Genomic DNA, 27,627 nt, shown 5'->3' with positions numbered 1-27,627 from the left:
GGACCAATAAAGATATCAGTCGGTAGTTTTCCGACCGATTGTCGCATAATATCAACACATCAGGCCGTGAGATTACATTTGGTGTACCGCGGTTCAGTAAATAATTAATTAATTTATAGGACATGTAGATTTCATAAGAAATCTCATTTTTTGTGTTTGTCACATTCTAACTTCGATATACTTAGCATTCGAAATTGATATACTTAGCGTTACATAACGTTTGATAGAGTTAATAATTTTATAATTGTTTGCGACTAAATATCGGGATTTAATGTTTAAATTTGAGTTTTATTACATTAATAAAAATCTAAAATGAGTCGTCGTATTGCACATTATAATCAATGTTCTACCAAATTTGAAAAAGTACGCTCAGTGACATTTCAAGAGCGCACACCCGAGGGCTCAGTACAATCAATATTCTATTGTCAAAACTGTTTTTCGGCGAAATATAAATTTTAAAAAATAAAATTTTTCTTTCAGTTCTTTTTATTACTTTGTAGTAGTTATTATTAAATTTTTTTTTTTTTTTTTTGTCTTCAGTCATTTGACTGGTTTGATGCAGCTCTCCAAGATTCCCTATCTAGTGCTAGTCGTTTCATTTCAGTATACCCTCTACATCCTACATCCCCAACAATTTGTTTTACATACTCCAAACGTGGCCTGCCTACACAATTTTTCCCTTCTACCTGTCCTTCCAATATTAAAGCGACTATTCCAGGATGCCTTAGTATGTGGCCTATAAGTCTGTTTCTTCTTTTAACTATATTTTTCCAAATGCTACTTTCTTCATCTATTTGCCGCAATACCTCTTCATTTGTCACTTTATCCACCCATCTGATTTTTAACATTCTCCTATAGCACCACATTTCAAAAGCTTCCAATCTTTTCTTCTCAGATACTCCGATTGTCCAAGTTTCACTTCCATATAAAGCGACACTCCAAACATACACTTTCAAAAATCTTTTCCTGACATTTAAATTCATTTTTGATGTAAACAAATTATATTTCTTACTGAAGGCTCGTTTAGCTTGTGCTATTCGGCATTTTATATCGCTCCTGCTTCGTCCATCTTTAGTAATTTTACTTCCCAAATAACAAAATTCTTCTACCTCCATAATCTTTTCTCCTCCTATTTTCACATTCAGTGGTCCATCTTTGTTATTTCTACTACATTTCATAGTTTTTGCGTAGGACTTCATCTATGCCGTTCATTGTTTCTTCTAAATCCTTTTTACTCTCGGCTAGAATTACTATATCATCAGCAAATCGTAGCATCTTTATCTTTTCACCTTGTACTGTTACTCCGAATCTAAATTGTTCTTTAACATCATTAACTGCTAGTTCCATGTAAAGATTAAAAAGTAACGGCGATAGGGAACATCCTTGTCGGACTCCCTTTCTTATTAGGGCTTCTTTCTTATGTTCTTCAATTGTTATTGTTGCTGTTTGGTTCCTGTACATGTTAGCAATTGTTCTTCTATCTCTGTATTTGAACCCTAATTTTTTTAAAATGCTGAACATTTTATTCCAGTCTACGTTATCGAAAGCCTTTTCTAGGTCTATAAATGCCAAGTATGTTGGTTTGTTTTTCTTTAATCTTCCTTCTACTATTAATCTGAGGCCTAAAATTGCTTCCCTTGTCCCTATACTTTTCCTGAAACCAAATTGGTCTTCTCCTAACACTTCTTCCACTCTCCTCTCAATTCTTCTGTATAAAATTCTAGTTAAGATTTTTGATGCATGACTAGTTAAACTAATTGTTCTGTATTCTTCACATTTATCTGCCCCTGCTTTCTTTGGTATCATAACTATAACACTTTTTTTGAATTAAATAACCTGAATTATTAATTAAATAACCTAATGAATAAATAACCTATCTCAATATATTTTACATTTTTCACATATTTTAATTTTTTTTATACTTAGTCGTAGTTGTTCAGTTTTTTAAAAATTTATGTTCTGAAATAAGTTTATTAATATTAGTCGATAAAACTTATCGTGTTTTTATGGAAGTAAAGATTGAGCGGTTACATATTTCATCTAGCAAGAAACGGAGCAAACATAAATAAAAATCAATCTCGTAGCGACCGACCGGCAAGAATCTCGTAGCAACGATTGAACTGTAACCGACTTTAAGTAAGAAACCGTATTATTGATCAAAAAGATAATAACATTTGCAATCCATATTCTACACTATATTCCTGTTGTATGAAATTAATAAAGAAGAAAAAATATACACCACGAGGAGGCCGTGAGATCCATATTCTACAACCGTAAAACTCAATAATACTTACTATCTTAAGGTAGTAAAAACTACGTAAAATATTGAACTAGGTATTAGGTGAAAACGTTTGGCGGCCGATCGGGAACAATTACATTTCTACTTTCCCGTCTAGATAGCACTGTAGCAGACTAAAGCTCCAGAAGGGAAAGTATTGTAATTGGTCAAATTTGGAGATATGCGGTTTTAACCGTATCTTCACGTTTTGACAAGTAAGGAACCCAAAAAACCGGATGGAAATTTTCCGGATATAAATGTTCTCGGAACTACCGGCCCGATTTCGACCAAACTCGGTCAAATTACTTCTACATATTGGTCACTCATTCCGTTACATTTTCAATTTAAAAGGTCAAAGGGCTGAGGCAGTAGAGCAAGGTCACTCTGTATCTTCAGATTTCGCCTGATTAAAATATATTTCTTACGCGCATTTGTTAACGATTAAAAATTAACGATATTTGCAAAATCTAATCTCTGCCCTTAAAAATACTCTTGTAGTCGTCTGCTATGTTGTGACGTCAGGTGAACGATAGAATTAAATAAATGAATATTTAAAATGCAAAAAAAAACTCGATCTGGCCCAGTCTCGAACTCGATCGCCCGGTCGACTTGGTACTTGGAGCGTTAATACTCGCGGCTACACCGGTCAGCCGACCGTACAAACGAAATTTGCTCTAAGTAAGTAGTGAAATTACATGCGATTAGATAGCGCCGACCGTTATCGATAGTACCGCCATACCGGCGTGAATTAAATACGGTATGCTTCAGTTAGAATCATTGAATTAACAGACGAAAAAAAATTGTATTTAAATAAAATCATAAATATTATAAATTAAGTTATATGTGTATGTGTGTGTGTGTGTGTAAGCTGTGCATAAAAAACAACCCGCAGTTGTTGGACTTTATACATACGGAATAAGATCGCTTCAATTATTTTAAATCTTCATTTCAGGTTACGAGATTACTTTTATGAATTCGGGTTAGGTGATAAGTAGGTCGATATCAAGCTAAAGTTTAATATTACTACAGAACATAGTTTTATTTATCCAAATGTATTTCAATATCTTTTCGTTAAATAAGGGCAGTATAACTGATTTACTAAGAACTAGCAACCGACATACGGCTGACGATCGTGTGCAACAAATATAATTCTTACAAATTTTATTACGCGAAGGATATTTAAAAAAAAAATTAAACGTAAGAATGTCCTCTCGTAAATATATTTTTCATGATAAAAAATTTCATTCATAATTTATGATTACGCGTCCGATGCAAATTTTATTTAAACTGCTTTTATGCGATAATGAGGACAAATATTTTATAGTGTTAAAAACGAGAAACTGAAGAGCTTGTTTGAATCATATTATTTTCTTTTAATTTTAATGGCTAAAACAAGAAAATAAACAGACGGAACTAAAAAAACAAATTCTATTTTTTACAGCGATCATTATTTTAAGTGTGCTACCACAAGGATCTGGTAAAGAAGCGACTGCAAACCCCTAATTGTTATAACACATTCAGGTACAACACATAAATGTAAGACGTTTTCTCCGATCACAACCGTTCTCGAGTTTCACCACGTCTTCATATTTTGTTTGTCTTCAGTCATTTAACTGGTTTTAGCAGCTCTCCAAGATTCCCTTCTTTCTTTCATGTTTAACCTTCGGTAACTACCGTTTAGATAATTCTTCAGAGGATGATATGTATGAGTGTAAATGAAGTGTAGTCTTGTACATTCTCAGTTCGACCATACCTGAGATGAGTGGTTAATTGAAACCCAACCACCAAAGAACACCGGTATCCACGATCTATTATTCAAATCCATGTAAAAATAACTGGCTTTACTAGGACTTGAATGCTGTAACTCTCGACTTCCAAATCAGCTAATTTGGGAAGACGCGTTAACCACTAGACCAACCCGGTGGGTTCTCCAAGATTCCCTGTCTAGGGCGAGTCGTTTCATTTCGGTATACCCCGTATACCCTACGTCCCTAATAATTTGTTTTACATATTCCAAACGTTGACTGGCTGCACAATTTTTCCCTTCTACCTGTCCATCCAATATGAAAGCGACTATTCCAACATGCCTTAATATGTGGTTTATAAGTCTGTCTCTTCTCTTAAATACATTTTTCCAAATGCTTCTTTCTTCATCTATGTGCCGCAACACCTGTTCATTTGTCACTTTATCCACCCATCTGGTTTTTAACATTCTCCTATAAGACCACGTTTCAAAAGCTTCTAATCTTTTCTTCTTAGGTACTCCGATCGTTCAAGTTTCACTTCCATATAAAGCGACACTCCAAACATATATTTTCAAAAATCTTTTCCTGACATTTAAATTAATTTTTGATGTAAACAAATTACATTTCTGACTGAAGGCTCGTTTCGCCTGTGCAATTCGGCATTTTATATCGCTCCTGCTTTGTCCATCTTTAGTAATTCTACTTCCCAAATAACAAAATTCTTCTACCTCCATAATATTTTTTCTCTTCCTATTATTATATTCAGTGGTCCATCTTTGTTATTTTTAATACATTTCATTACTTTCGTTTTGTTCTTGTTTATTTGCATGCGGTAGTTCTTGCGTAGGACTTCATCTATGCCGTTCATTGTTTCTTCTAAATCCTTTTTACTCTAAGCTAGAATTACTATATCATCAGCAAATCGTAGCATCTTTATCTTTTCACCTTGTACTGTTACTCCGGATCTAAATTGTTCTTCAACATTATTAACCGCTAGTTCTATGTAAAGATAAAAATAACGGGGATAGGGAACATCTTTGTCGGACTCCCTTTTTTATTACGGCTTCTTTCTTATGTTCTTCAATTATTACTGTTGCTGTTTGGTTCCTGTAAATGTTAGCAATCGTTCTTCTAACTCGATACTTGATCCCTAATTTTTTTTAAATGCTAAACATTTTATTCCAGTCTACGTTATCAAATGCCTTTTGTTAGGTCTATAAATGTCAAGTAAGTTGGTTTGTTTTTCTTTCCCCTGACACTTCTTCCACTCTCCTCTCAATTCTTCTGTCTAGAATTCTAGTTAAGATTTTTGATGCGTGAATAGTAAAGCTAATTGTTCTGTATTCTTCACATTTATCTGCTCCTGCTTTCTTTGGTATCATCACTACAACACTCTTTTTGAAGTCTGATGGAACTTCCCCTTTTTTGTAAATATTACATACCAGTTTGTATAATTTATCTATCGCTTCCTCACCTGCACTGCGCAATAATTCTGCAGGTATTCTGTCTATTCCAGGAGCCTTTCTTCCATTCAAATGTTTTAATGCTCTCTTATATTCAAATCTGAGTTATTGTTTCTCCCTTTTCATCCTCTTAAATTCCTCTTCTTCCTCTATAACACTACTTCCTCCGTATATCTTCAGTATATTCCACACACCTATATACAATGATATTTAACTATATATAACGGTGTATGTCCAACATATCTTCATATGTAAGACATGTCAGATTTTCAAAGGTGGCGTGTGAATCTATTTTCATAAATTTTAATTTTTTTAAAAGTAACATTACTTATTTACTTCAAACTATAATAAAAGAGTATTTGCCGATACTTTTGTGCGGTCTAAAGTAATAACATTTATTTTCACAAATTGAAAAAACTATTTAGCAGATGTTCGTATCCATTTTCTTTGAGGTTATTCAATAAAATAATGAGATTATCACAAAATTTGGGCCTCTAATTTATAAAACTCCTAAGCCGAAAAAAGTTTACAGTTTTTAAAAGTTAGCCGAAATAATGAAAATACGATTACATTTAAACAACAATAAAAGAGAAAAATTACAACGCGATGGACTTTGGTTCAACTTAATGTATATAAATTGTCGACAGATAAAACTAGAAATAACTTGTGGTACTCCTGAACGACTGCATTTTAGGGAAAATATAAAATAATGAATATCAAGAATATCATGTCTTGTACTTAAAAAAAAAATTGTGATTTCCTTTATATATATATATATATATATATATATATATATATAAATTTGGCCATCATACTGGAAAAATAATACGTCTTTCAAACATGCCGACAGAATATTTTTAATGCGCTTAAAACCTTAGAAAATTCCACGTCTAAAGTTATTTGTATTTTTTTCTAATTTATGCGATCCGACATTGGAAAAATTAACACTCTATAGATACGGAATAGTATATTTTAACGATGATTAATTTTTACATAATTTCAGCGCCCATTAAATTTTAACAATGGAAAGTATTTTGGGAGGGTGACAAAAAAGGGCTTACATATGCTGAATAAATTCCGTTTTACTCGTTTCAAACAGAAAAGTTTTAAAAAAGAAACGCTCAAAACATTAAAATAATTCGAACATTAAAAATTAATTCTACGGCAGAAAATATTTTTATTATTAGTTGAGATTAGGTTATCAAAGTACCCGTAACCCGTAACCACCGTGTCACCTTTTAGGTTTTTATAGATCCAAAAAAAAAAAAAAAAATAGAAAAAATAATCTTGTTGAAAATCATATTTAAATATTAAAAAAAAAAAAAAATACTTTTTATTTACTTTTTTTATAACGAAGGAGTTTTTTAAGACCAACCCTGAAAAAGTTATTTAAGTCGATTTTCTCTTGAAAGGTTTAGTTCTTAATCTAGATAAAAAAATTTGGCTTATTTTAAATGCGATTCGTGGATTTATGAAAAAAAAATCTTTTCGTTAAATAAAATTTTATATAATTTTTACAAGAAATAGTTTAAATATTGAGCGAAAGAAGTTTCCTTTCGATGTCAAAGATAATAACCCACCGAGTTGGTCTAGTGGTGAACACGTCTTCACAGATCAGCTGATTTGGAAGTCGAGAGTTCCAGCGTTCAAGTTGTAGTAAAACCAGTTATTTGTACACGGATTTGAATACTAGATCGTGGATACCGGTGTTATTTAGTGGTTGGGTTTCAATTAACTACACATCTCAAGAACGGTTGAACTGAGACTGTACAAGAATATACTTCATTTACACTCATACATATCATTCTCCAGAAGTATTATCTGAACGGTAGTTACCGGAGGATAAACAGGATAAAGAAAGGTGTTAATGATAATAATTCTGATCCGAGGAACACCGTGGAAAGAGAGGATTTAATTATTAAATAATCTACTAGTAGTTTAAAATATTTTAATTTACATTTCTGTTCGAGATAAAAATCTAAGAACGATAGTAGAACCCTGTAAAGTGCATTTTCTCAACGATCAAAATTAAAATCAAAAGGAATTTATTATACATTTTTTTATATATCCTGAAAATTAAAAAAAAAAAAAAAAGTCAAAAATTTCGTTACCTCTTTTCTCTAGATGATTTGTTTTCGGTGGTTTCAATGAGATCCGGTTTAGTCGGTCTAAGCGAAGCGGTCAAATCTAAAGGCCTTCTTCCGGTTCCACCTCGATTGTTCACGTTTCCGTGGATCGAATTATCCAATAAAGGGCTGTGACCCCTAAAACAGATAAAAAAACGATTTTTACAAACCGAAATACTAATCGTTTAATAATAGATTACACAAATAATGTTATAAAATGCGATAAAATCTAAACGGGAATCGGTATCTATTTATAAGCTAATCACCCGACTACGATTCCAAACAATAAAAAGTGTGAAGCACGCCATTTTTAATTAAAAAGGCCACGCTTCGCAAAGATTCGAACACAAAATCCACTGGATGAAAGGTAAAAACTTTAATAATCCACCAAGGACACCGGCGAAGATAGCAATAAGTAATGAAACGGGAGACAAAAGAGGATTACAGTTATGAAATACCATTCTTAAAAAGCAGACCGGCCTCAAGCAATGTATAAATATATCAGAAAAAGTACGTCAAAAATAGTAGATTTCACGGTAAAAAAAAAAATTGTCTTTAAAGTGATAACTTATTCGTAAGAGAACAAGTATCTCGTGCCAGCCTTACCGATAAGAATGAGGAATGAAGTAGTTTTCTGCCAAATTTTTCACCGAGCCAAACACATCGTCGCATATTAGCACCTCGAGCCGACCGAAATGCAGGCAATTTTTGAATGTCAAGCAACCCGGTCGTCGAACAACATTAGTCTCGGTGGAAGCGACTCCGATCAACTTGAACGCATCGTAATCACAAAAAAAAAACGATTCTGTGAGACGGTGTAAACATCAAATTAACGTATTCTGTAAAGAAACTATTTGTTTTACATTTATTACGGGAAGAAATATATGAGTAAAAGAAGAAAAAAATAGTAAAGACTGCGATATATGAAAGATATGCGAAAGATAAAACAGATATTTTCAGGGTAAAATATTATACATTTTCCTTTCGAGTGAAGACAAAGAATAAAAAAGTTAAACACAAACGGATCGCGTATAACAGTTCCATACAAATTAGTATATAAATTTGTAGTCTAACATTAAACGACTAGTTTTTTCTTTTGACGATGACGCATATAAAAAAGCATTTTAGGTATGATTTATCCGGAAATTATAACTGTACTTATTACCGGAGTCGGAAGAAAGAAAGAAAGAAAGAAGAGAGAGCGCGACTGAGAGGGAATTGTTCGCGACCGAGGTCATTAATAACCTTAGCAAAATATACAGATACATTTAACTGTTGAAATCGCTCAGGTGACTCGCTTCGTTAAAACCTTTTAACTCAGATTCGAACAATTATGTTCAAAGTATTTAAAAAATTTATGTTTTCAAAGTATTTAAATTTTCTGTTCTGAACACATTTTTATACACATAACGAAGACGGTTTTGAAAAAGTAGACTTTGGTACGCGGACTGCAAAAAGAAAACCGGAAAACGGTTGGATTACGTTCTCGGGCTTTGGGCTTTACAGATTTTTATTCTAAATACGCCTTAGTTTTTAAATATTAATGACTTAATAACGTAATATTTGGATTAAAATTGCGAAAAATATCAAAATGTTCAATGAGAAATATTCGAGTCAGAATTGAACCCCTCGATCAAATCAATTTTTTACCTTATAATTTATGCGTATTAAAAATATAATTCAAAAAAACATTTTTAAATTCGTAGAAAATTTTGGGTCCCGGTTGATCCCCTTGACCGAATTAGATCTTTATCGCAAAAATTTACTCTTTTTTGCGGAAAAAAAGAAAAGAAAAAAAATTGGGTTCCGTTTGACCCACTTCTCGACAATTACCTCATATAACATTCTTAATTCAGTCGTAACTTGAAAAACACATCAGTATCAAAAATTATAAAACATTCAAAAAAATATATTAAATTCTTACGTCAGGTCCCAAAGACACCCTTTTTTTTAAAGAAAGTTCTCATGTCGTGGTACATCAATACTTTGATACGTTTGGATTTTCAATCTTGAAAATCAAAGTTTAAAAAATCTGATATTTTAACAACGGGTTTCGTTCAGCGGTTTTATTTTTAAGCTTAAAAGTTTATTTATCGCAGCAATTGTTTTCTTCGTTAAGTCGGCCCGATTTTCCTTGTATGATGGGTTGGAAATCAGACCAAAGCTGGGATATATATACGGCGTTTTACATTTTACATTTTTAAAAGCGTTACATAAACCCGATATTTAAAGTACCCCCACAAAAAAAAATCTAACGGAATCAAATCTGGGGAGCAAGGTGGCCATGCGATTGGACCTTCACGACCGGACCACCGACCTGGTATCAACGAAATCTCGGACTTCTAGGTGGTAGTGAGGTGGTGCCCCCCTCCCGATCGTGGTGACAATAAGATGGTTATAATTTTTTAACTGAGAAATTAGACAATTTTGAAGCAACTTCTAATAAACGATACCGCTTAAACTATCCTTTACCCTATTTTAATTTTGTTCAAAATACAATCCATCAATGTCCCCCGAGGTAGCATGAAAGCTTTACGCCATTTTCAGAAATGGCTTAAAAACCCAACCTAACCTAACCTAAATATGTACTAGTATATATAATATATACCTCGTATATATAGTGAACAACATTACTGTCACAAAAAAGTTTTAAACGGTTCCTCTTGTACTCCATAATGCTAATTCTTTAACAAATACTGATTACTCCTTTTCAAAATTCTTGAAAATTTTACTTCTGGGAAAAATTTTAGGAGCCAGTGAAATTTTCGTTTCTCAATACGCTAAATATGAAATTTAATTTACGTTAGCGTAATGATATTTTACCAAACAGCTAATTCCTACTGTAAAAGACTGAACGTGTCATTATTAATATCGCTGCCATTTGGCGGACGGCTTTCATGCGAAAGTATAACAAATTGACGGGAAACCGCTTCATTCCTCGACTTACCGAGTAACCCTGCCGCGGGATGCTAAATAACTGTACAAACTCGTTAGGCATTAGGTACTGATTTCTCAGTCAGGTCTCCTACTGAAATTAGGCTACGCCGAAGAATATACCAAAACAATAAGAAGAAAAGATTTATTTAAATTCTATACGTCGGGGAAAAAGGAATATTTTTACTTTCCCGTCTAGAGAGCGCTATAAAATTAGAAGGAAAAGTATTGTAATCGGTTCGATTTCGGTATATGCGATTTTCACCGGATCTGACGTTTTCACACATAAGGAACCCAAAAAACCGGATGTTCATATGTACGTGTGTGTATTCGGTATCGGCTTATAAATCACTTATATCTCCAGAAATACTGGATCGATTTTGATCAAACTGTCGGATACGTACATCGATGCCATTAAATTTTCAACTTAAAGAGGGCAAGTTGTAGAACAAAAGCTCAGTCACCCTCAGTATTTCCACATTTCGCCTGATTAAAGTCATCTTTTTCTTAGCCGCATTTATTAACGATTAAAAAATAACAATATTTACAAATAAATTTTTTGCATAATCGTACCCCCACTCCCAAAAAAAACTCAACTACTGTTACGTTGTGACGTCACAGGTGAGCGGTAAAATTAAATAAAATAATAATATTTAAAGTTTAAAAAAGTAACTCGGTCTGGGCGGGTCTCGGACTCGATCGCCCAGTCGGTCGGTATATGATGCGTTAAGCCTCGCGACTACACCAATCTGCCGTACAAGCAAGATTCTTTCCATGCAAGTAGTGAAATTACATTATCGACTTGACTTCGTCACTAGTACCAACATAACCGCGCGAATTAAATATTGTATGCGCACGCGCTTTAGTTAGAATCATTGAATTAAATAAACGGAGTAATATTATATTAAAATAAAATTATAAATATTTTTAATTAAATTGTTTGTGCAAGCTGCGCATCAGAAATAACCCACACTTGTCCGACAACTGTGCCGTCAGCTTGTTTTTATTATTATTTTTTTTTTTTTTGGATGAAGGCTTGATGATATCACCACAAAAGCTTGACGCTTATGCGAGGGACATAGAAATGAAATTTTGTAGCGCATGAAAAATGCTTTGTCAAACCGGGGTTCAAACCCGGGACCTCCAAATGAAAGGCCAAGACGATACCGCTTTTCGTTATATACAGTTCAATATCCTGGTTTTTCTAGGTTCGATAGGAATTTAACTACGTAAACGAAATATATCGGTATAATTTTATGCGTAGAGTCGATGGTAACGAGGACAGCATGCGGTGTATTTGGATTCGTATGAATAATTTACATGCGACATACATAAATAGATCGTCATCAATACAGAATATTCATACGATAATGAATAAGGGCCATAATGTACAGTTAAACGAATCGAGAAAGCGGAATCAAATCGGTTTAAATATTCCGATCACGATTAACGCAGTCTGCCGGCCTAATTTATATTCATAAAAGTTAACGATCGATGTTCGATGACAAATAAATCAGTTACTTACATCGATTCCAGTGTACGTCGAATTTCAATATAAATAGATAAAATAATAAAAATACCACGTCAACGCTGATCTTTCCCGGAAATAACAAAGTTAACTTCTTCAACAATGATAAAAAAATGAATAATACCTTAATTTAACGACTTTTATTTTTAATAAAGGCGGGAAGGGGTAGACCGATTTGTTACAACTAGCAAAAATTTAACAAGGTTCACACAAACGCTTATTTATATTAAGATAAATAATTTAATTAAAAATACCTGTAATGAAAAAACTTTAGAATATTCTTTTTTGAAAAATATACACGACTGTAATTATTAATTAAGATTATTAATTATTTTTCATACGATTAGGGAAGGAGGTGAAACAGGCCGAAAATTGTCAGTTACATAATTTTTGCGATACGCTTTCACAATTTTAGATATACATCAGTCGTTTATCAACCGACATCAACAATAGATGTGCCATTTTGTTCACATTAAAAGGCTTAACAGTTTATCTAATAAAACTAATATGTACGGAGATATAACAATTATAATATCGAATTTAAATGGCCGCCAGTTTGGAAATATTAAAGGTAAAATTATCAATATTATTTATTTTATAGATGTAGCCTGTATATGAACATAAATATCTATTAAAATATTTCGATATATTCTTAACGTACAAATTTTATTGAAAAGAGACAAAACGACAGACAATCGAATTAAAAGGAAGCGGAATAGACGTATTAGTATATGTACATATACTACTATACGTCCACATGAACTTTTTTACTTCTCCGTCTGGATAGCGCTATAGCAGAGTTATAGATCTAGAAGAGAGAGTGTAATCGATCTAATTTGGGCGCGTGCGGTTTTCACCGGTTTTGGACGTTTTGAAACCCAATAAACCGAATGGAAATTTTCTGGAATGTTCTCATGTACGTGTGTGTGTGTGTGTGTGTTCAGTGTCGGTCTCTAAATCACCTTATATCTCCGGAACTACCACACCGATTTTGACCAAATTAAGTCAGATTACTTATATATGGGGCACTGATGCCATTAAATTTTCAACTTAAAAGTTCGAGGTGGTGAGACTGTACAGTAAGGTCTTTGCTGTACAGTCCCTTCTTAGGCGCATTTGTTAACGACTATCAATTAGTATTAGTATTAATCAATTAGTCAATAGTATCCTCTGTCAACATAAGGAGCACTAGTGTCGCAGTCCGCCATCTTGTAATTTCCCTTTTCCCTATGGGGAATTCCATTTTCCCTCCATCTCTTGAGCCGGGAAACTTGAAATGCCATAAGGATGCCGACTATGTTATTTGTTATACTTTAAATATAAATTATTTATTTTATTTTATTTAGTTAATAATTAAAAAGGTCGGTAGCACTAACGTACAGCTGCTTGCTATGTTGTGACGTCACACGTGAGTGGTAGAATTAAATAAATTAATAATATTTAAAATGTAAAATGTCTCGAATTCGATCACCCGGTCGACTCGGTAGCTGGTGAGTTAAGCCTCGCGGCTACACCGGTGTGTCGACCGTACAGTTTTTACATTTGTAAGAAATTTTCAACGAAAAAAAAATAAATATCATCTTACTTTCTTGTAGGGGCACGTGCACCTAGGAAGGGTTTGGAGGTAACCGCGATGCGAAAAAGGTGTCCTTCTAGGCCGTACCGCTGTTACCGGTCGAACTATTTCTGAGCACGGATAGATGCACAAACAAACGAGGTCTGTAAATAAAGTAAAGAGACCGGTTCAGAAAAACTTTTTATACGTGGACTTTGTCACCTTCGAAATAGTTCCCTTGGGAAGCCACACAACTCTTCATAGCAGTGTTGGAACTCAGAAACCGGAATATCCTTCAGATGGTCGGTTACATTTAAAAAAAAAAATATTTTCTACTCTTCCATAATGGCGTCCTTTGAGGGGTTTTTTAAAGTCGGGAACAGGAAAAGATCGCAGGGACTCAAGTCAGGTGAATAAGGTGGTTGAGGAACTGCAGGAATGTGTTTCTTTGCCAAAAGTTCATTAATTGAGAGTACAGTGTGAAAAGGTGCATTATCATGATGCAGAATCCAGTAGTCTTTGACGGCTGGTCTCACTGCAACTCTTTTCCGCATTCTTTCAAGAATTTCTAGGTATACATATTGATTTACAGCCTGCTCTGAAGGCAAAAACTCCTTATGGACAATGCCATTACTATCGAAGAAACAAATTGGCACGGTTTTGATTGTTGAGTTGATTATTTTTGCTTTTTTGGGACATAGTGAGTTTGAAGTTTGTCTTTCCTTGCTCTGGCTTTTGGTTTCTGGGTCGTACTAAAATTTCAAAGATTCATCACCAGTAATAACATTTATTTTTAGAAAATCAGGATGTTTCAATTCGCCCTAGAAGATCGCGGCACACTTCTACCCTGTTGCTTATCTGTTCAACAGTGAGGTTTTTTGGGTCTAATTTTGCAAAAAAAATTTCCAATTCGTATGTCAAAATTTGATGGACTGTGGTAAGTTCTAATTCAATTGTTCTGCAATCATTCTGATAGCTAATCACCGGTCGTACCGTATCACGTCTCTGGTTCGCTCAACATTGTAGTCACGTTCTGACATTAACGGTCTTTCTGAGCGTAGATCGTCTGCAACTGATCACCGACCATCAGAAAGTGCTTTAAATCACCTAACAACTTGGGCTCGTGACAGAGCGTCATCTCCAAACGCCCTTTTCGATTTTGAAAAAGTTTCAGTAGCATTCTCACCGAGTTTAACACAAAAATTGATTGCGCAACTTTGGTCATAATTAGTATCACTCATTTTTAGATCGTATAAAAACTCGTTTCACGAAAAGTTTGTTTACGTCTCACAAGGCAATAATAGACTAAAAATATTAATACCTAATATAAATCAGCTGTTCATATAACCATATGTTTTCTAGTAACTTTACAGTGTTGCCACTTTGACTGCCAAAAAAACCCTAGTCTCATTACTTCATTTACAGTCCTCGTACTACTGGTTAAGTGTACGTACAATTTCCTGAATAAATTGCCTAAAACAGTCTCCTTTATTCTGTTTCAGCCGAGGTATTGGTTATGAAAAATTTTAAATACGAATCGTAAAAGAACAGTTTTAAAATGATATATTTTCTATGTACGATATATTTTAATCTGTCTAAAGTATCCATTATTTATTATTTTTAACACGAACAATGTAAACAGGTTGTATTGTATTAATATAAAAAGTTTTCCTCGATTAACGAAAAAAATTAAATAATAAAGAGTTTGTATAGTGTTTCAATCAGGACCGCTTTTAACAGGAAGCGAGATGCCAGAAAACCTTCCAGAAGATAGGTCGTGCAAAAAGGTTAAACAGTTTAATCCTACTTTGCAAAAGAACAATAATTTAAGAAAATATTATTTGTTTTAATGATTAATTTAAACGACACATTCTACGTTTCAAAATTCTATTTATACCTGCCCGTTTTCAAAAGCTAAACTGTAGAGAAAGTCTGATGTGATTTTAAATCGTGAAGAAAAAAACTCCAGTAAATTAATGTATTTCCTCGCTTTGTAAACATATGATAATAATGACACAATAATTACTGACACAAATCAGTAATAAAATTCCATTAAATATTTCACTGAAACACTCGTCGATTTCTACGGCGTAGCTACAGCGATGGACTTTCATCCGAATGATTTGTTCATTTAAATCTAAGCCGGTGTAGAAACGTTTTTGTAAGCTAAAAATGTTCTGTCAAATTTAATTGTAATTACGCAACTGCAATAGCAGCTTAGGAAAATAAATATATAATAATATGTAGTAAATATATATAGAGTACGGCGATTTTTAAACGATTTCTCGACCGTTAAACGTGAAAAAAGCAAACGCTTCTACCTGGAAACGATCTATTTTTTTCTATCAGATCACTAATTTTAAAATTTTTGAGTCGCCTCTTACGAGGACATCCTGAACATTTAGGAAGAGGTGGTCTCCAACCGAAAAAAGGAATCGTTTCCAGGCAGGAACATTTGCAAAATTTCACTTTCTGAAAAGCTATTTAAAATTTGCCATACTTTATCCTTTCTATTACCGTAAATCGGCTCATCAAATCAGGGATTCTCTCTCTTAGACATACACGTGCCCGCATGTACGTAAAAATAATGTGCGAATGCTTGTTTAATTCTGTGACTCACAGTTAACTTAATTAAGTTAATTTCTTAACTCACAATTCTGTGAGAATCTAAATGATTCTATTATCATTATGTTTATTCTGTTATTCTCTCCATCTCTCCGTCTCTAGCTATCCATCTTACCACGCGCGCGCTCACCAAGAAACAACAGGGTTGATCTTAACGATACAAATACCATATAAATTGAAGTTTCTCCGGATTTTATAACGGAAAAATGACTAAAATAATTCCATATTAAACGATCAGTAATGTTTTTACAGAACTTGTGTTTTACTATTAGAATTCATATTTCTTGTAGTAATATTTTCTGTCGCTAACTAACAACCGTTCTATAAGATATACCGTGAATAAAATTTAGACAATACACTGAATTTTATTAAAACATTTTATTCGTAAAAATCGTGTAAACATTCGCCAACGATTTAATGGAAAATTTTAGTTTTACCACAATTTTCATTACGGTAATTTTTCGTGGCGAACCCTATACATGTGTTAATCGTTAAAATTTAGAAAGTTCAGTCGACGCGTAGAGCGGTGGTTGATCAATGAAATTACGACTGTCCTGCCGCAGTAACACTCAAAATAAAATTACTACGCATCTACGTATTCACGCTAATTATTCCGCAAACAACGTTTTTAGTATTTCTTCTAAATTTTGGATTTCGAGTAATACAGTATATAAACAGTTACGTTTAAATTACTAGTTGAAATTATTCTTTCACGTTAGGTTCGTGTTCTTTACAAAACTCGAAGGCTTCTAAAGATTTAGTTTATTTCAAATCGTAAAGGTCATCTCGATTAAGCACTGTTTGTATGGTTTAAGCACGAACGGTCAGTTTTAGTTAGAATTATAAGACGAATTTATTTTAATTAAACATAACGATTTAAACGACTGAAATCTTAAAGATGTCTGCTTTATTCGGATATAAGGAGTATTTACCGGTAGACCGACTCGTCTCGGTTAGTAATGAACTTTTTCCAATTACTCGGTTTTCCAAATTATGAAAATAGTATTAATAAAACTCGCACTTCTAACACCGAGAATGGATATCGGTAAAGATTTCAAAGTAGGAAAATATAATTAGGAACGAATTCATTAAAAGTTTTCTGACGTTCCACAAACAACCGTTTGGCGAGTGATATGTAAACGATGACGCTTGAAGCCGTATAAACTAACCGTGGTTCAACGCATTACACGTGACGACAAAAACGCTCAGCTACAGTTTTTGTGTGTAAATGACGGATAGAATTTTTAGTGACATCAGCGGTAAGGCGAACACCCATAATTACCGAATATGGAGTAGCAAAAACCCTCGTCAAATTTTTCAGCGCATTCGTGGTGACCGTAAGGTCAATTTGTTTTTGTGCCGTAAGTAAACAAAGACTGTACGGCTCGTTCTTCTTCCAGTAGGTATCGTTTATCTGGACTCGCTTCAAATTCCTCAGACATGACGACCAAGATGGAAGCCTCTACTTCAGGCGGGGCACCACCTCACAATCGCCTAGAAGTACGAGATTTTCTTGATATTCGATTTCCAGGTCGGTGGATCGGCCGTGAAGGTCCGATCGCACGACCACCTCGCTGCCTAGATTTGACCCCGCTAGATTCTTTTTTGCGGGGTTTCATTAAAGATCTATTTTATGAATCGTCTTTGCGTGCCGATCTTGTTGAGCTAAGATTTCGAATTAATACCGCAGAAATAGAGGTAACGCCCGATGTGCCGGCTATAGTCTGGAAATGAAGTCGTCTTCTACTACAGTCAATTTGTATTTTTATTTGAAAATCCTTACCTACCGATTGATGTTTTTTCCATATGTTAGGGGTGATGAGGAAAGCTTAATTCCAGATTTTTAACATCCCCCTCCCATAGATTTTTGAAAAACTCGAAATACTCAAAAGGTTTTTGAAATGCGTTTTTCTCTGAATCTATGCATTTTAGAGAAAAGTTTTTCAAACAAAAAATGTACAGAACATTCTCCTCTACAATTAATGTCTTTGAAGTTATGCCGTATAATTTGAAATTGAAATGCTAGGTGACGCTGAAATTGTAAAAAAACGTGTTTTTCGGTTTTTCCATAGGAAAAAATTGTTTTTCGTCTGTATTGCATTTGGAAATGTTGTTAATCTCAAAAAAACAGACAACTCTAATTAAACAATTTTCTTGTACGACTTACCGTTTTGGAGCTGTAGCTTGTGAAAGTGTGAAAATGGGCACGTGTTCGAAATCGGTCTAGTCGTTTACAACGTCTTTTACAATTTCAGCGCCACCTAGTGTTTCAATTTCAAATTATACGGCATAACTTCAAAGACATTAATTGTAGAGGAGAATGTTCTGTACATTTTTTGTTTGAAAAACCTTTCTCTAAAATGCATAGATTCAGAGAAAAACGCATTTCAAAAACTTTTTGAGTTTTTCAAAAATCTATGTGAGGGGGATGTTAAAAATCTGGAGTTAAGCTTCCCTCATCCATTCCCTAACGCATGGACGCATCAATCGGTAGGTAAGGATTTTCAAATACAGCCTATTTTGATGACAAATTGCCTGTACTATTCAGGTGTGGGATGTATGTCGTGAATATATATATGTATATAAATCTGCATTTTTTTATTCATTAGGCGTTTGTAAAATGAACAAAAAAAAAACTGTCAAGCTCAATTTATAGATACAAATTTTAACTTCTCCCTCAGTAATAAAATTCAGAATAAGTTTTGCTCTTACATTTTTTTTTTTAATATACTACAAAAAAGGAAAAACTGAAATAAAAAGTTCAGATTAATTTGTTAAACAAAAAAATTTGGTTTAATCAATGTTATGTTTTGAAGACGTAAACTATAATTAAAGAGTTTGTAAATGATAATACTCGACTTTTAAGAAATTCTATCAAAAGACAATCGATAATAATATATTTTTGAAAACATTACAAAATGTACGCCCTAATACCTTTTAGGGTTACAAATTCCTTTTTTAACCTTTAAAAGGGTAAAAACTGTTCCACTCTGATTGCGTTTAAAATAAAATAATAAAAAAAAAAATTAAAGGTACTAGGTTGAAACAGAATGGCGCTCCCTCACGAGTTTCCTGGCGCGATCGATCGCACAGTAAACTAACGATAAACGAGTAAGTATACCTAACCATATTGCGCTCTATCCACGTGCCGACCGCTTAGCACCGATTGTATCGCCGCAAACAGCCACCTAACGTCGAGTGCGATCGACCGCACTTCTGTCGGTACAAAACCTGACAACTGCAGGGTCAGCCGGTATGCAGGTACGCCACACGGTATCCTTCTGTAATCCTAAACGTCACCAAGGGTAGAAGAATATGATTTATAGTTCTTTAACGTACTGCGTACCTGCAGTCCGGTTTGTCAATCACAAAAAAACATTCATCGCACCCGTCCAATGAAGATATGTTTCAATCCTGGTAGCTACAAGTCGATTTCGATTCATATAAAAAATGGATTTTTATAGGAACCGGATCCGGCGCCCGACACAGATTTCGGACAAAGCCGATCTTATATTTCGTACGAGAGAAGTAAGATCGACCGACCGACTCGCCGCTTACGAGAAATCGATTACGTAGACCTGATCCGACCTGAGAGTTGGACGGTGTAGAAAACGCCTGGACGTAGTTCGTAGAAGCGCAAAACAAAACCGTTCCCCTAAAAGACCACGTTAAAATGTAGACTACACCGATACGGCACGACCTGCGCCGAGTTTGAAAGGGCAACTTCCTGCCTGACCTAAGCTATAACGGTCCCGTTAACGAGTCGAAACCTCAGTCGGTTAAAAAAATGAAGAGTTTTTTGTCATTATTTTAACATCACCGCTGGAGATGGAGCTAATAACCGACGTGATATCAGAAAACGCAATAAGATTCAGTTGTTATAAAAATAAATAAAACTTAAATTTTTAAAGCGAAAGAGATTTATTGAATTTTTTTTTCTTAATTATTTCCTTTTAACTAAAAAAAACATACGATAAAAAATTTTACTAAACTTCAATCGCTTATGTTTTACGTCTAATTCTAATCAAAATGTAAAGTAAAACAGACTTAACACAAATACAGAAAATTATATATTCAAATGTTAGTTATTTTGGATTCAGGAACCTCAAAGATATGAAAAATACAATAATCCCAGTAGGGAGCGGTGCATTTTTTGACCGAAGTAACATTCTCTCTCTACAAAGTAACAGCCGAGAAAGAAATAACTATTACAAGAATTAAATTTGTGTAAGATCGACAACAATGTACTCTTATCAGAGAGACAAAGAACTGGCAACAGCGCGTTTCATTGAGCAATAGTGAAAAAAAATTATTATATATATAAATATAACGTTCGGATAAGCATTACGGTCGACCACTCGACCGAAGGAAAGGTGGCCTGTAATGACTAAGGCTAGCAAAGGGAGAAGGAAACCCGCCCTACACTGCAATCCCTACCGATCAATATACGACACATGCCTCGCCAACACTTCGCCACCAACTCCTAGTACAGTACTACTCGAGAAGTTAATACGATTCCGACGGCTGGATTCGACCGATACAAACATCTGCTACCAAACAATCGTCTACAAGTGTTGTGTACGCATATAACCTGATAACATAAATACACATATTTTTCATTCTGCTATCCGTACAACGTAGGTGTCTTCGAAAGTATGACCTCTTATGCTGCGTCTGTTTGGGCGCATAGGTTGCAAAGAAATCGAGCACTTAATTCAAAATTTAAGGAGTGTCCAGTGTCTTAATCCTATGCACTGCTGTGTTTAAAACAACCTCTTACGAGGCTATCACCGTATTGGGAAAGGCTCTCCCAATCGATTTGGTGGTGAAAGTTCGGGCGGCCATGTGGAAATAGCGAAGAAGCAGGGAGGCCGAGATATTTGGGATGCGGTTTTGAGCCGGGCCTGTACCGGAGCGGAACGGTGATCGCAATGCACCGATTCTAAATTTCGTTTAGTTGCTCATCTCCCGCCTAAGGAGGAAGCTATATAGCCTCGCGATGGACGCATGGCCGCAAGAATGGCACGCCACAACTAAGGGTAGGTCCTTGTATAGATTTATACAGGATTTTATACAGGGGAAAGGTACGCTTCTAGTTCGTTTTTAAGGGCAACGGGTGCCCAGGTGCTCCCCAACCAAGCGTACTTGAACCAATATTTGTAATGGTTCCGCCTGGCAGCTGATGAGCTGTGCGTCTGCGGGGAAGTCCAGTCTAACGAACATATGAGGTTCGATTACCCAGCTAATGGGGGGCCAGAACTCAGGCCACCCTGGAACTTAAGAGGTCAAGGGCAAAATTTGCCATTTATAAGCGGCGAGTCAATGTGGCGTGAGCCGCACTGTCGGACCGTGTGGGTGTTCGTTGATGCTTTGTTCAACTGGCATCAGTAGTTTATTTAAGGGAAAGACTCCTACCTCGCTGCTGTGAGAAGCTACCCGAGAGTTATGGCTGGCCATCAGCCAATTAAAGCTCCAGTCGTTTTAATATTGGTGGACAGGTAGTTGCTGGCGTTCATCGACCTAGCCGTGGCAGCGAATTGCTGTCTTTGACGGAATAAATTTTAATTTATTTACAAGTCATATATTTTAGTATGTAGGAGGGAGCGCCTACATGTATTCATAAATGTGTACCCCCTATGTATTCATACATAACAAGTGAGCGGTGGGACACGCAATCGAGTGGTGTGGGAACCACGCTTATCCGCTCACGCGGTTATGTAAGCTGTAGGAGCTAATTAGGATATTGGTCGCTAAACCGTTTTGAGGCACAGTGGCCGTTTGTGGCAGGGATATTCCGTCTTATGCTTTAGGGACACCGAATGGGGTGGTGGTGGGGGGAGAAATATCAAACAAACCAATACGTACCACCTACATTATAATTAAGTTATTCTTCGTATAAAATTAAAAAAAAATACTTTCCGTTCACGATCGCCTCGAGATTTCATACAAAACCCACAAATCTTGATTTATATTTGTTATAATTATTCATTTTTTTAAGTATATTTTTATTCGGATATCATTAAATAACGCCTGAACCGATTTAAACAAAACAATTCAGGATATATACCACAAAAATCTCGTCTATTTTAACCTTACGACTTTCAATTGTGCGTTTGCTCTCTCACTCTCTCTCTCTCTCTCTCTAGATAAACAATAAATCTTTCCCATCTTACTTTTTGTTTATTTAGAAATATCAGAATATCTGAATTTCTTTTTGCTCGATGAATAATTCAAAAGATCTCAAAGCTTGCGGCTGGAAATAGGAAATGGAAATTTTGTATCGTATGAAAATCCCATACCTTATCCCGGGATTTCCGGTTGAAAGACTGAAAGGCCTTTCCACTCCTCCTCCACGAAGATCGACGGAATTATTTAAAATAGTGTATTATATATTCAGTTTTAGGGAAAGAAGTGCGGTACAAAGAAAAATCGATAGTTCCATCTGGAAATATATAATTTTTTACGTAATACTAAACCCAAGATTGTATATTTGTATATAAACATCAGCTGAGCGAAAAGTTACGCGACCCTGAATCCATTAAACCGACGGGAAATTTTATTTTAGGCTTGCACTAATGCTTGACCCTGTAGCAATTCTTACAGTAGCAAGTATCCTATTAAAAGATTATCGTGCGTTTTACACAACGTGCAATTATTCTAGAGTTTATTTTAGATTGTGATCGTTTTTAAAATATTACAAAGACTTTCCTGTAGCTGTTCCTCCATAGCAAATACCGATAAGTCAAATATTTCACGCAGTCATTAGTTTACAAAAACCAGCAGTATAAATGAAAGAAAATGGTCCGGTCCGGCCAGCGAACAATTTTAAATGACGAATCTTTACAAGGTGTCCGTGCATCCTTTGAACGGTCACTGTGAAATTAAAAATGAAGTCTCTCTCAACAGATCAGAATGTCATATGGGAATGTGCGCGAAGCCACAAAAAATAAAAATTACGCCCGTACTTTACTCACGACGTGAAATAATCGCGACAACTCGATTGCGCAAAAAAATTCAGTTATTCAAATTGGTTTAAGCGTTTTATTCGCAGCAATATTGGGATCTCAGATAGTCATCTAAGCGACTATGTAAACGACCTGAACAACCGATATTAATTTATTTATTTGTTTTCGTTGTAACAAAAGGCTTACTTTCTCTTACATCCTGACTCCATAGGGGAAGACACCTCCACGTGACGGTCGCTCGCTAAGGGGATGGACCGAAAGCCCCATCCCCTTACGGGCTTTACCGGATGTCATCTTCAGTACCTCGGCAATGACATCTTTCAGTCTAGCCTCAGTCAGAATGCTACCGATGCGAATTACACAAACGACATTCCCATAGGTGTACTACCAACATAAACTCCAAACAAAACACATCTAGCCAAGTCTCTAACAAGATCGAATGGCTTTCTTAGAATGAAGGAACTGAACTCTACCTACCCGAAAGGTAAAAATGAGTTCGACTCACAAGAATCATAGAACGCAACAAAAAACCGCTAGTAAAATAGAACAATAAATAACAGTTATTAGACGATAAATGAATTTTGAAGCGTGTCAAAAATGTCATGCTTAATCCGGATTCGAACCCGGAACTTCCGAATGAATGGCCGAGACGCTATCACTCCGCCACGGAGATCGGTGGAATGCACAGAAATTTCAGGTTTACCACGATACTACACAACACATTAAGAAAAAACCGGAATTTGGTGGGCGATTTTTCTGAATAAAATATCGGGTGAAATATGTTTCACCGAAAAAGTAAGATCAGAAAGCTACGGGAAAATTATAACTAACTTCATAATCTGCTAGAAGAATATAAACGCGATCGATGGTGACAGCAAGACAGTACAAAGGCCGACACAGCAGATATTGCTGCTACGCGAGCTCTTTGGAGAAAAAGTCATTTACTGTGGTCTACAGTCATCTACGTCACCAGATTTATCTTCCGCAGATTTTATTTCGATGGGGTTATTTAAAAGAAAAAGTATTAAAAAATACTTCTCGGGCAATCGATCGACTAAAGCGGAACTAAAATTGAAATATTCCAAATCAGACGCTATCACTCCGCCACGGAGATCGGTGAAATGCACAGAAATTTCAGGTTTACCACGATACTACACAACACATTAAGAAAAAACCGGAATTTGGTGGGCGATTTTTCTGAATAAAATATCGGGTGAAATATGTTTCACCGAAAAAGTAAGATCAGAAAGCTACGGGAAAATTATAACTAACTTCATAACCTGCTAGAAGAATATAAACGCGATCGATGGTGACAGCAAGACAGTACAAAGGCCGACACAGCAGATATTGCTGCTACGCGAGCTCTTTGGAGAAAAAGTCATTTACTGTGGTCTACAGTCATCTACGTCACCAGATTTATCTTCCGCAGATTTTATTTCGATGGGGTTATTTAAAAGAAAAAGTATTAAAAAATACTTCTCGGGCAATCGATCGACTCAAGCGGAACTAAAATTGAAATATTCCAAATCAGAGCTGCAACCATTAAAAAAAAGTGAATACGTCTTGAGGCTGGTAAAACTGCAAAAGAAGGACTTTTTTCAATTTGCGTAACTTTTAATTCACTTTGTATAAAAAATAAGAAGATAAAAACAAATAATAACTAAGCGGTTTAGTAAAAAAAATAAAAATAAAAAATAAATACGAAAAACTGTTCCAACAAGACGTAAATTTCATTAAAAAAAATTTAACCCATACAAACATCTATCTAAGATTTCCCCAACACGATTTAAAAACGATAAAAATTGGATTGGATAAAATAAAAATTGGAGGCACGTGTGCAAAAACTGCTAATCGCAATTAATTTATAAAATTAATAATACGCTAACAAGAATACTAATTTATAGTTGCAAATTAGAATGCTGAGAAGCTATGTATATTTTACTCCTTTTTAATGTATAGAAACTCGGACGATAACTAAATAAGAGATTAAAAAGTTGGACGCTTTGAGAATGACTTACCGACGACAAATGTCTAAAATAGTTTGGACGAAAAAGAATGTGGAATAATGAAGTTTTAAGGTGTACAGATAAAAATCCTTAAGTTATCACAAAGGAAGTCGAAAGTTACAGCGTTCAAGTCCTAGTAAAGCCAGATATTTTTACATGGATTTGAATACTAGATCATGAATACCGGTGTTCTTTGGTGGTTGAGTTTCAATTAACCACACATCTCAGGAATGGTCGAACTGAGAATGTACAAGACTAACACTTCATTTACACTCATACATATCATCCTCATTCATCCTCTGAAGAATTATCTAAACGGTAGTTACCGGAGGCTAAACAGGAAAAAGAAGAAGTTATCACAAAGTAAAAGATAGAAAATTGAAACACTTTGGACATATTCTAAGGCGGTAAAATACTCTTTACTTTACGTTACTTTAATAATTCAGGGAAAGTTGAACGCCAAAGAAGTGTCAGAAGGACAAGGATATCGAAGCTCAGGAATTTGAGAGGATAGTTCTCTTGTTCTATCAAAAGGTTATTAAGAGCCGCAATAAATAAAAGTTTGGTTGTCAGAATGAAAGCCGACCTTCGGTATTAGATGGCTTGTACAAAAGAAAAATAAATCGTGAGTTTTAATTATTTTGATAGGTCATTTAATCTAGTAAAGTCAGTTATTTTTAACAGATTTGAATACTAGATCGTGGATACCGGTGTTCTTTGGTAGTTGGATTTCAATTAACCATACATCTCAGGAATGGTTAAACTGAGACTGTTCAAGACGACTACACTCACATATATTATCCTCTGAAGTATTATCTGAAAGGTAATTACCGGAGGTTAAACAGGAAAAACAAAGGATAAGTCATTTAATAATTAAAGAGATAATTAAATGCAGAAAAAGTATTATTTATTCTACGACAACGAAACTAACGCTACTTTTCAACACAGTCCCCACCTATATCTAAGCGCGTGTCCCTTTTTTCTTTCTGTCAACTTTTTTATTCCAGTAGTAAAAAATTGTCTGTCCACTTGGTGTCTGAGCCAATCTTAACCTACTCATTTTCGCCGAATTCAGTGTCACGTAAAAACTCTATGAGGATAGAAAAAAATCTGAGGAAGTAAGATTATGACTGTAAGGAAGATACGGCATCACCTTCCGAACCAACTTCCGTGTCTTTTGAGCGACACGAAGCCGAGGCTTATCGTACCTTTTAAAGGAAAACCGAAATGTTTCTTCCTTCCTGCGGTTTTTTACTTTGTTTTCTAGCGCATCATAATAGTACTCGCCGTTTTTGTAGATTGTTCTTCCAAGTAATCACAATAAAATGGATCGTTATACTCCCAAAATACTGTTAACATTATTTTATCGGCTGACGCGAAGTCTTGAATTTTTTCCCGGCGAATGAATACAGACTCTTCCATTCCGTATTTGACGTTCAGATTCTTGCCCAAAATGATGGATCAAAGTTTCATCACAAGTTATAATCGTCCTCTGCCGTTACATTTTGTACAAATAAGAATTCAAATTTTTGCGATTTTTTGTCGACCCTCTCGGAAAATCCACTTCGAAAACGTTTTGCTATAATTCAGCGAATCGTGGATAACGGGAACGGACAGTGCCGATCCGTTACACGCGCTACAAATTTCAACGAATTCCCAAGCGTTAGTCGAAACTTCCACCGATCTTCCGCTACGATGAAAATTGGTGACGCCTGTTCTGCCCGATTTAAATTGTTCGATCCGATTCACGCATTTAACCGCACCATTTCAATATCCGCATGTGAATTTTGGCCGGCATTATACCGTCAGAAAGTACACGTAAAAATCTTATAACAACATTCTGACCCTCCACAGTGCACGTTTGAAGCGGATCCGACATTTTGAAATAAAAAAAGAGGTTATAATAATGAAAATTCTTTTCGCATACAGCCGATATTTTCTACATCACCGGCGCCCCAATTTAAACTTCAGAGAGTTCATTCTAACTTCGAACTTCAGAGAGTTCGTTCTAGAATGAACTTTCATTCAGTTCATTCTATCGAATAGTTTTTTCCGGTATTTTCATTTGTTCTTTAATTGTTCATAATCGACCTCGCTCTTATATTATGTTGATCGTATAAGACGCGGGTAGATATGCTACTGCACGAATTGAAAAAAAACTTTTCAAACGTTTGCCTGGATGGATCAGGGGAAACCGTGTTAAAATTTTGGTCAAATTCGCGTCACAAAATAAATAATTAATTCTAAAAAAAATAAATAAAATAAAAATCATTAAAATCCATATTAATTATTTGTAATATAAATACGTGAAATAATTTTAAGATTAAATTCGTGAGGACGGAAACTATAAAAATATAACTTAATCCAGAAAGCGTAAACGGAACTTATCTGAACATATTTAC

The 27,627-nt window shown here is 35.0% G+C and overlaps 1 protein-coding gene across 1 annotated transcript in view; it reads right to left on the bottom strand.

The window, feature by feature from the left end:
* Positions 1 to 27,627, bottom strand: part of LOC142332136 (protein Fe65 homolog) — a 211,097-nt gene that overhangs the window by 93,429 nt on the left and 90,041 nt on the right. Inside the window, exon 4 of the mRNA XM_075378391.1 lies at positions 7,598 to 7,750. Within this exon, the coding sequence (XP_075234506.1) occupies positions 7,598 to 7,750 (153 nt within the window). The remainder of the gene's footprint in view (positions 1 to 7,597; positions 7,751 to 27,627) is intronic.

The sequence above is a fragment of the Lycorma delicatula genome, chromosome 11 (genome assembly GCF_047948215.1).
Source record: "Lycorma delicatula isolate Av1 chromosome 11, ASM4794821v1, whole genome shotgun sequence".
In the NCBI taxonomy this organism is placed as follows: domain Eukaryota; kingdom Metazoa; phylum Arthropoda; class Insecta; order Hemiptera; family Fulgoridae; genus Lycorma; species Lycorma delicatula.
The sequence above is the reverse complement of the archived record's forward strand: the minus strand, read 5'-3'. Positions and strand labels throughout refer to the sequence as shown.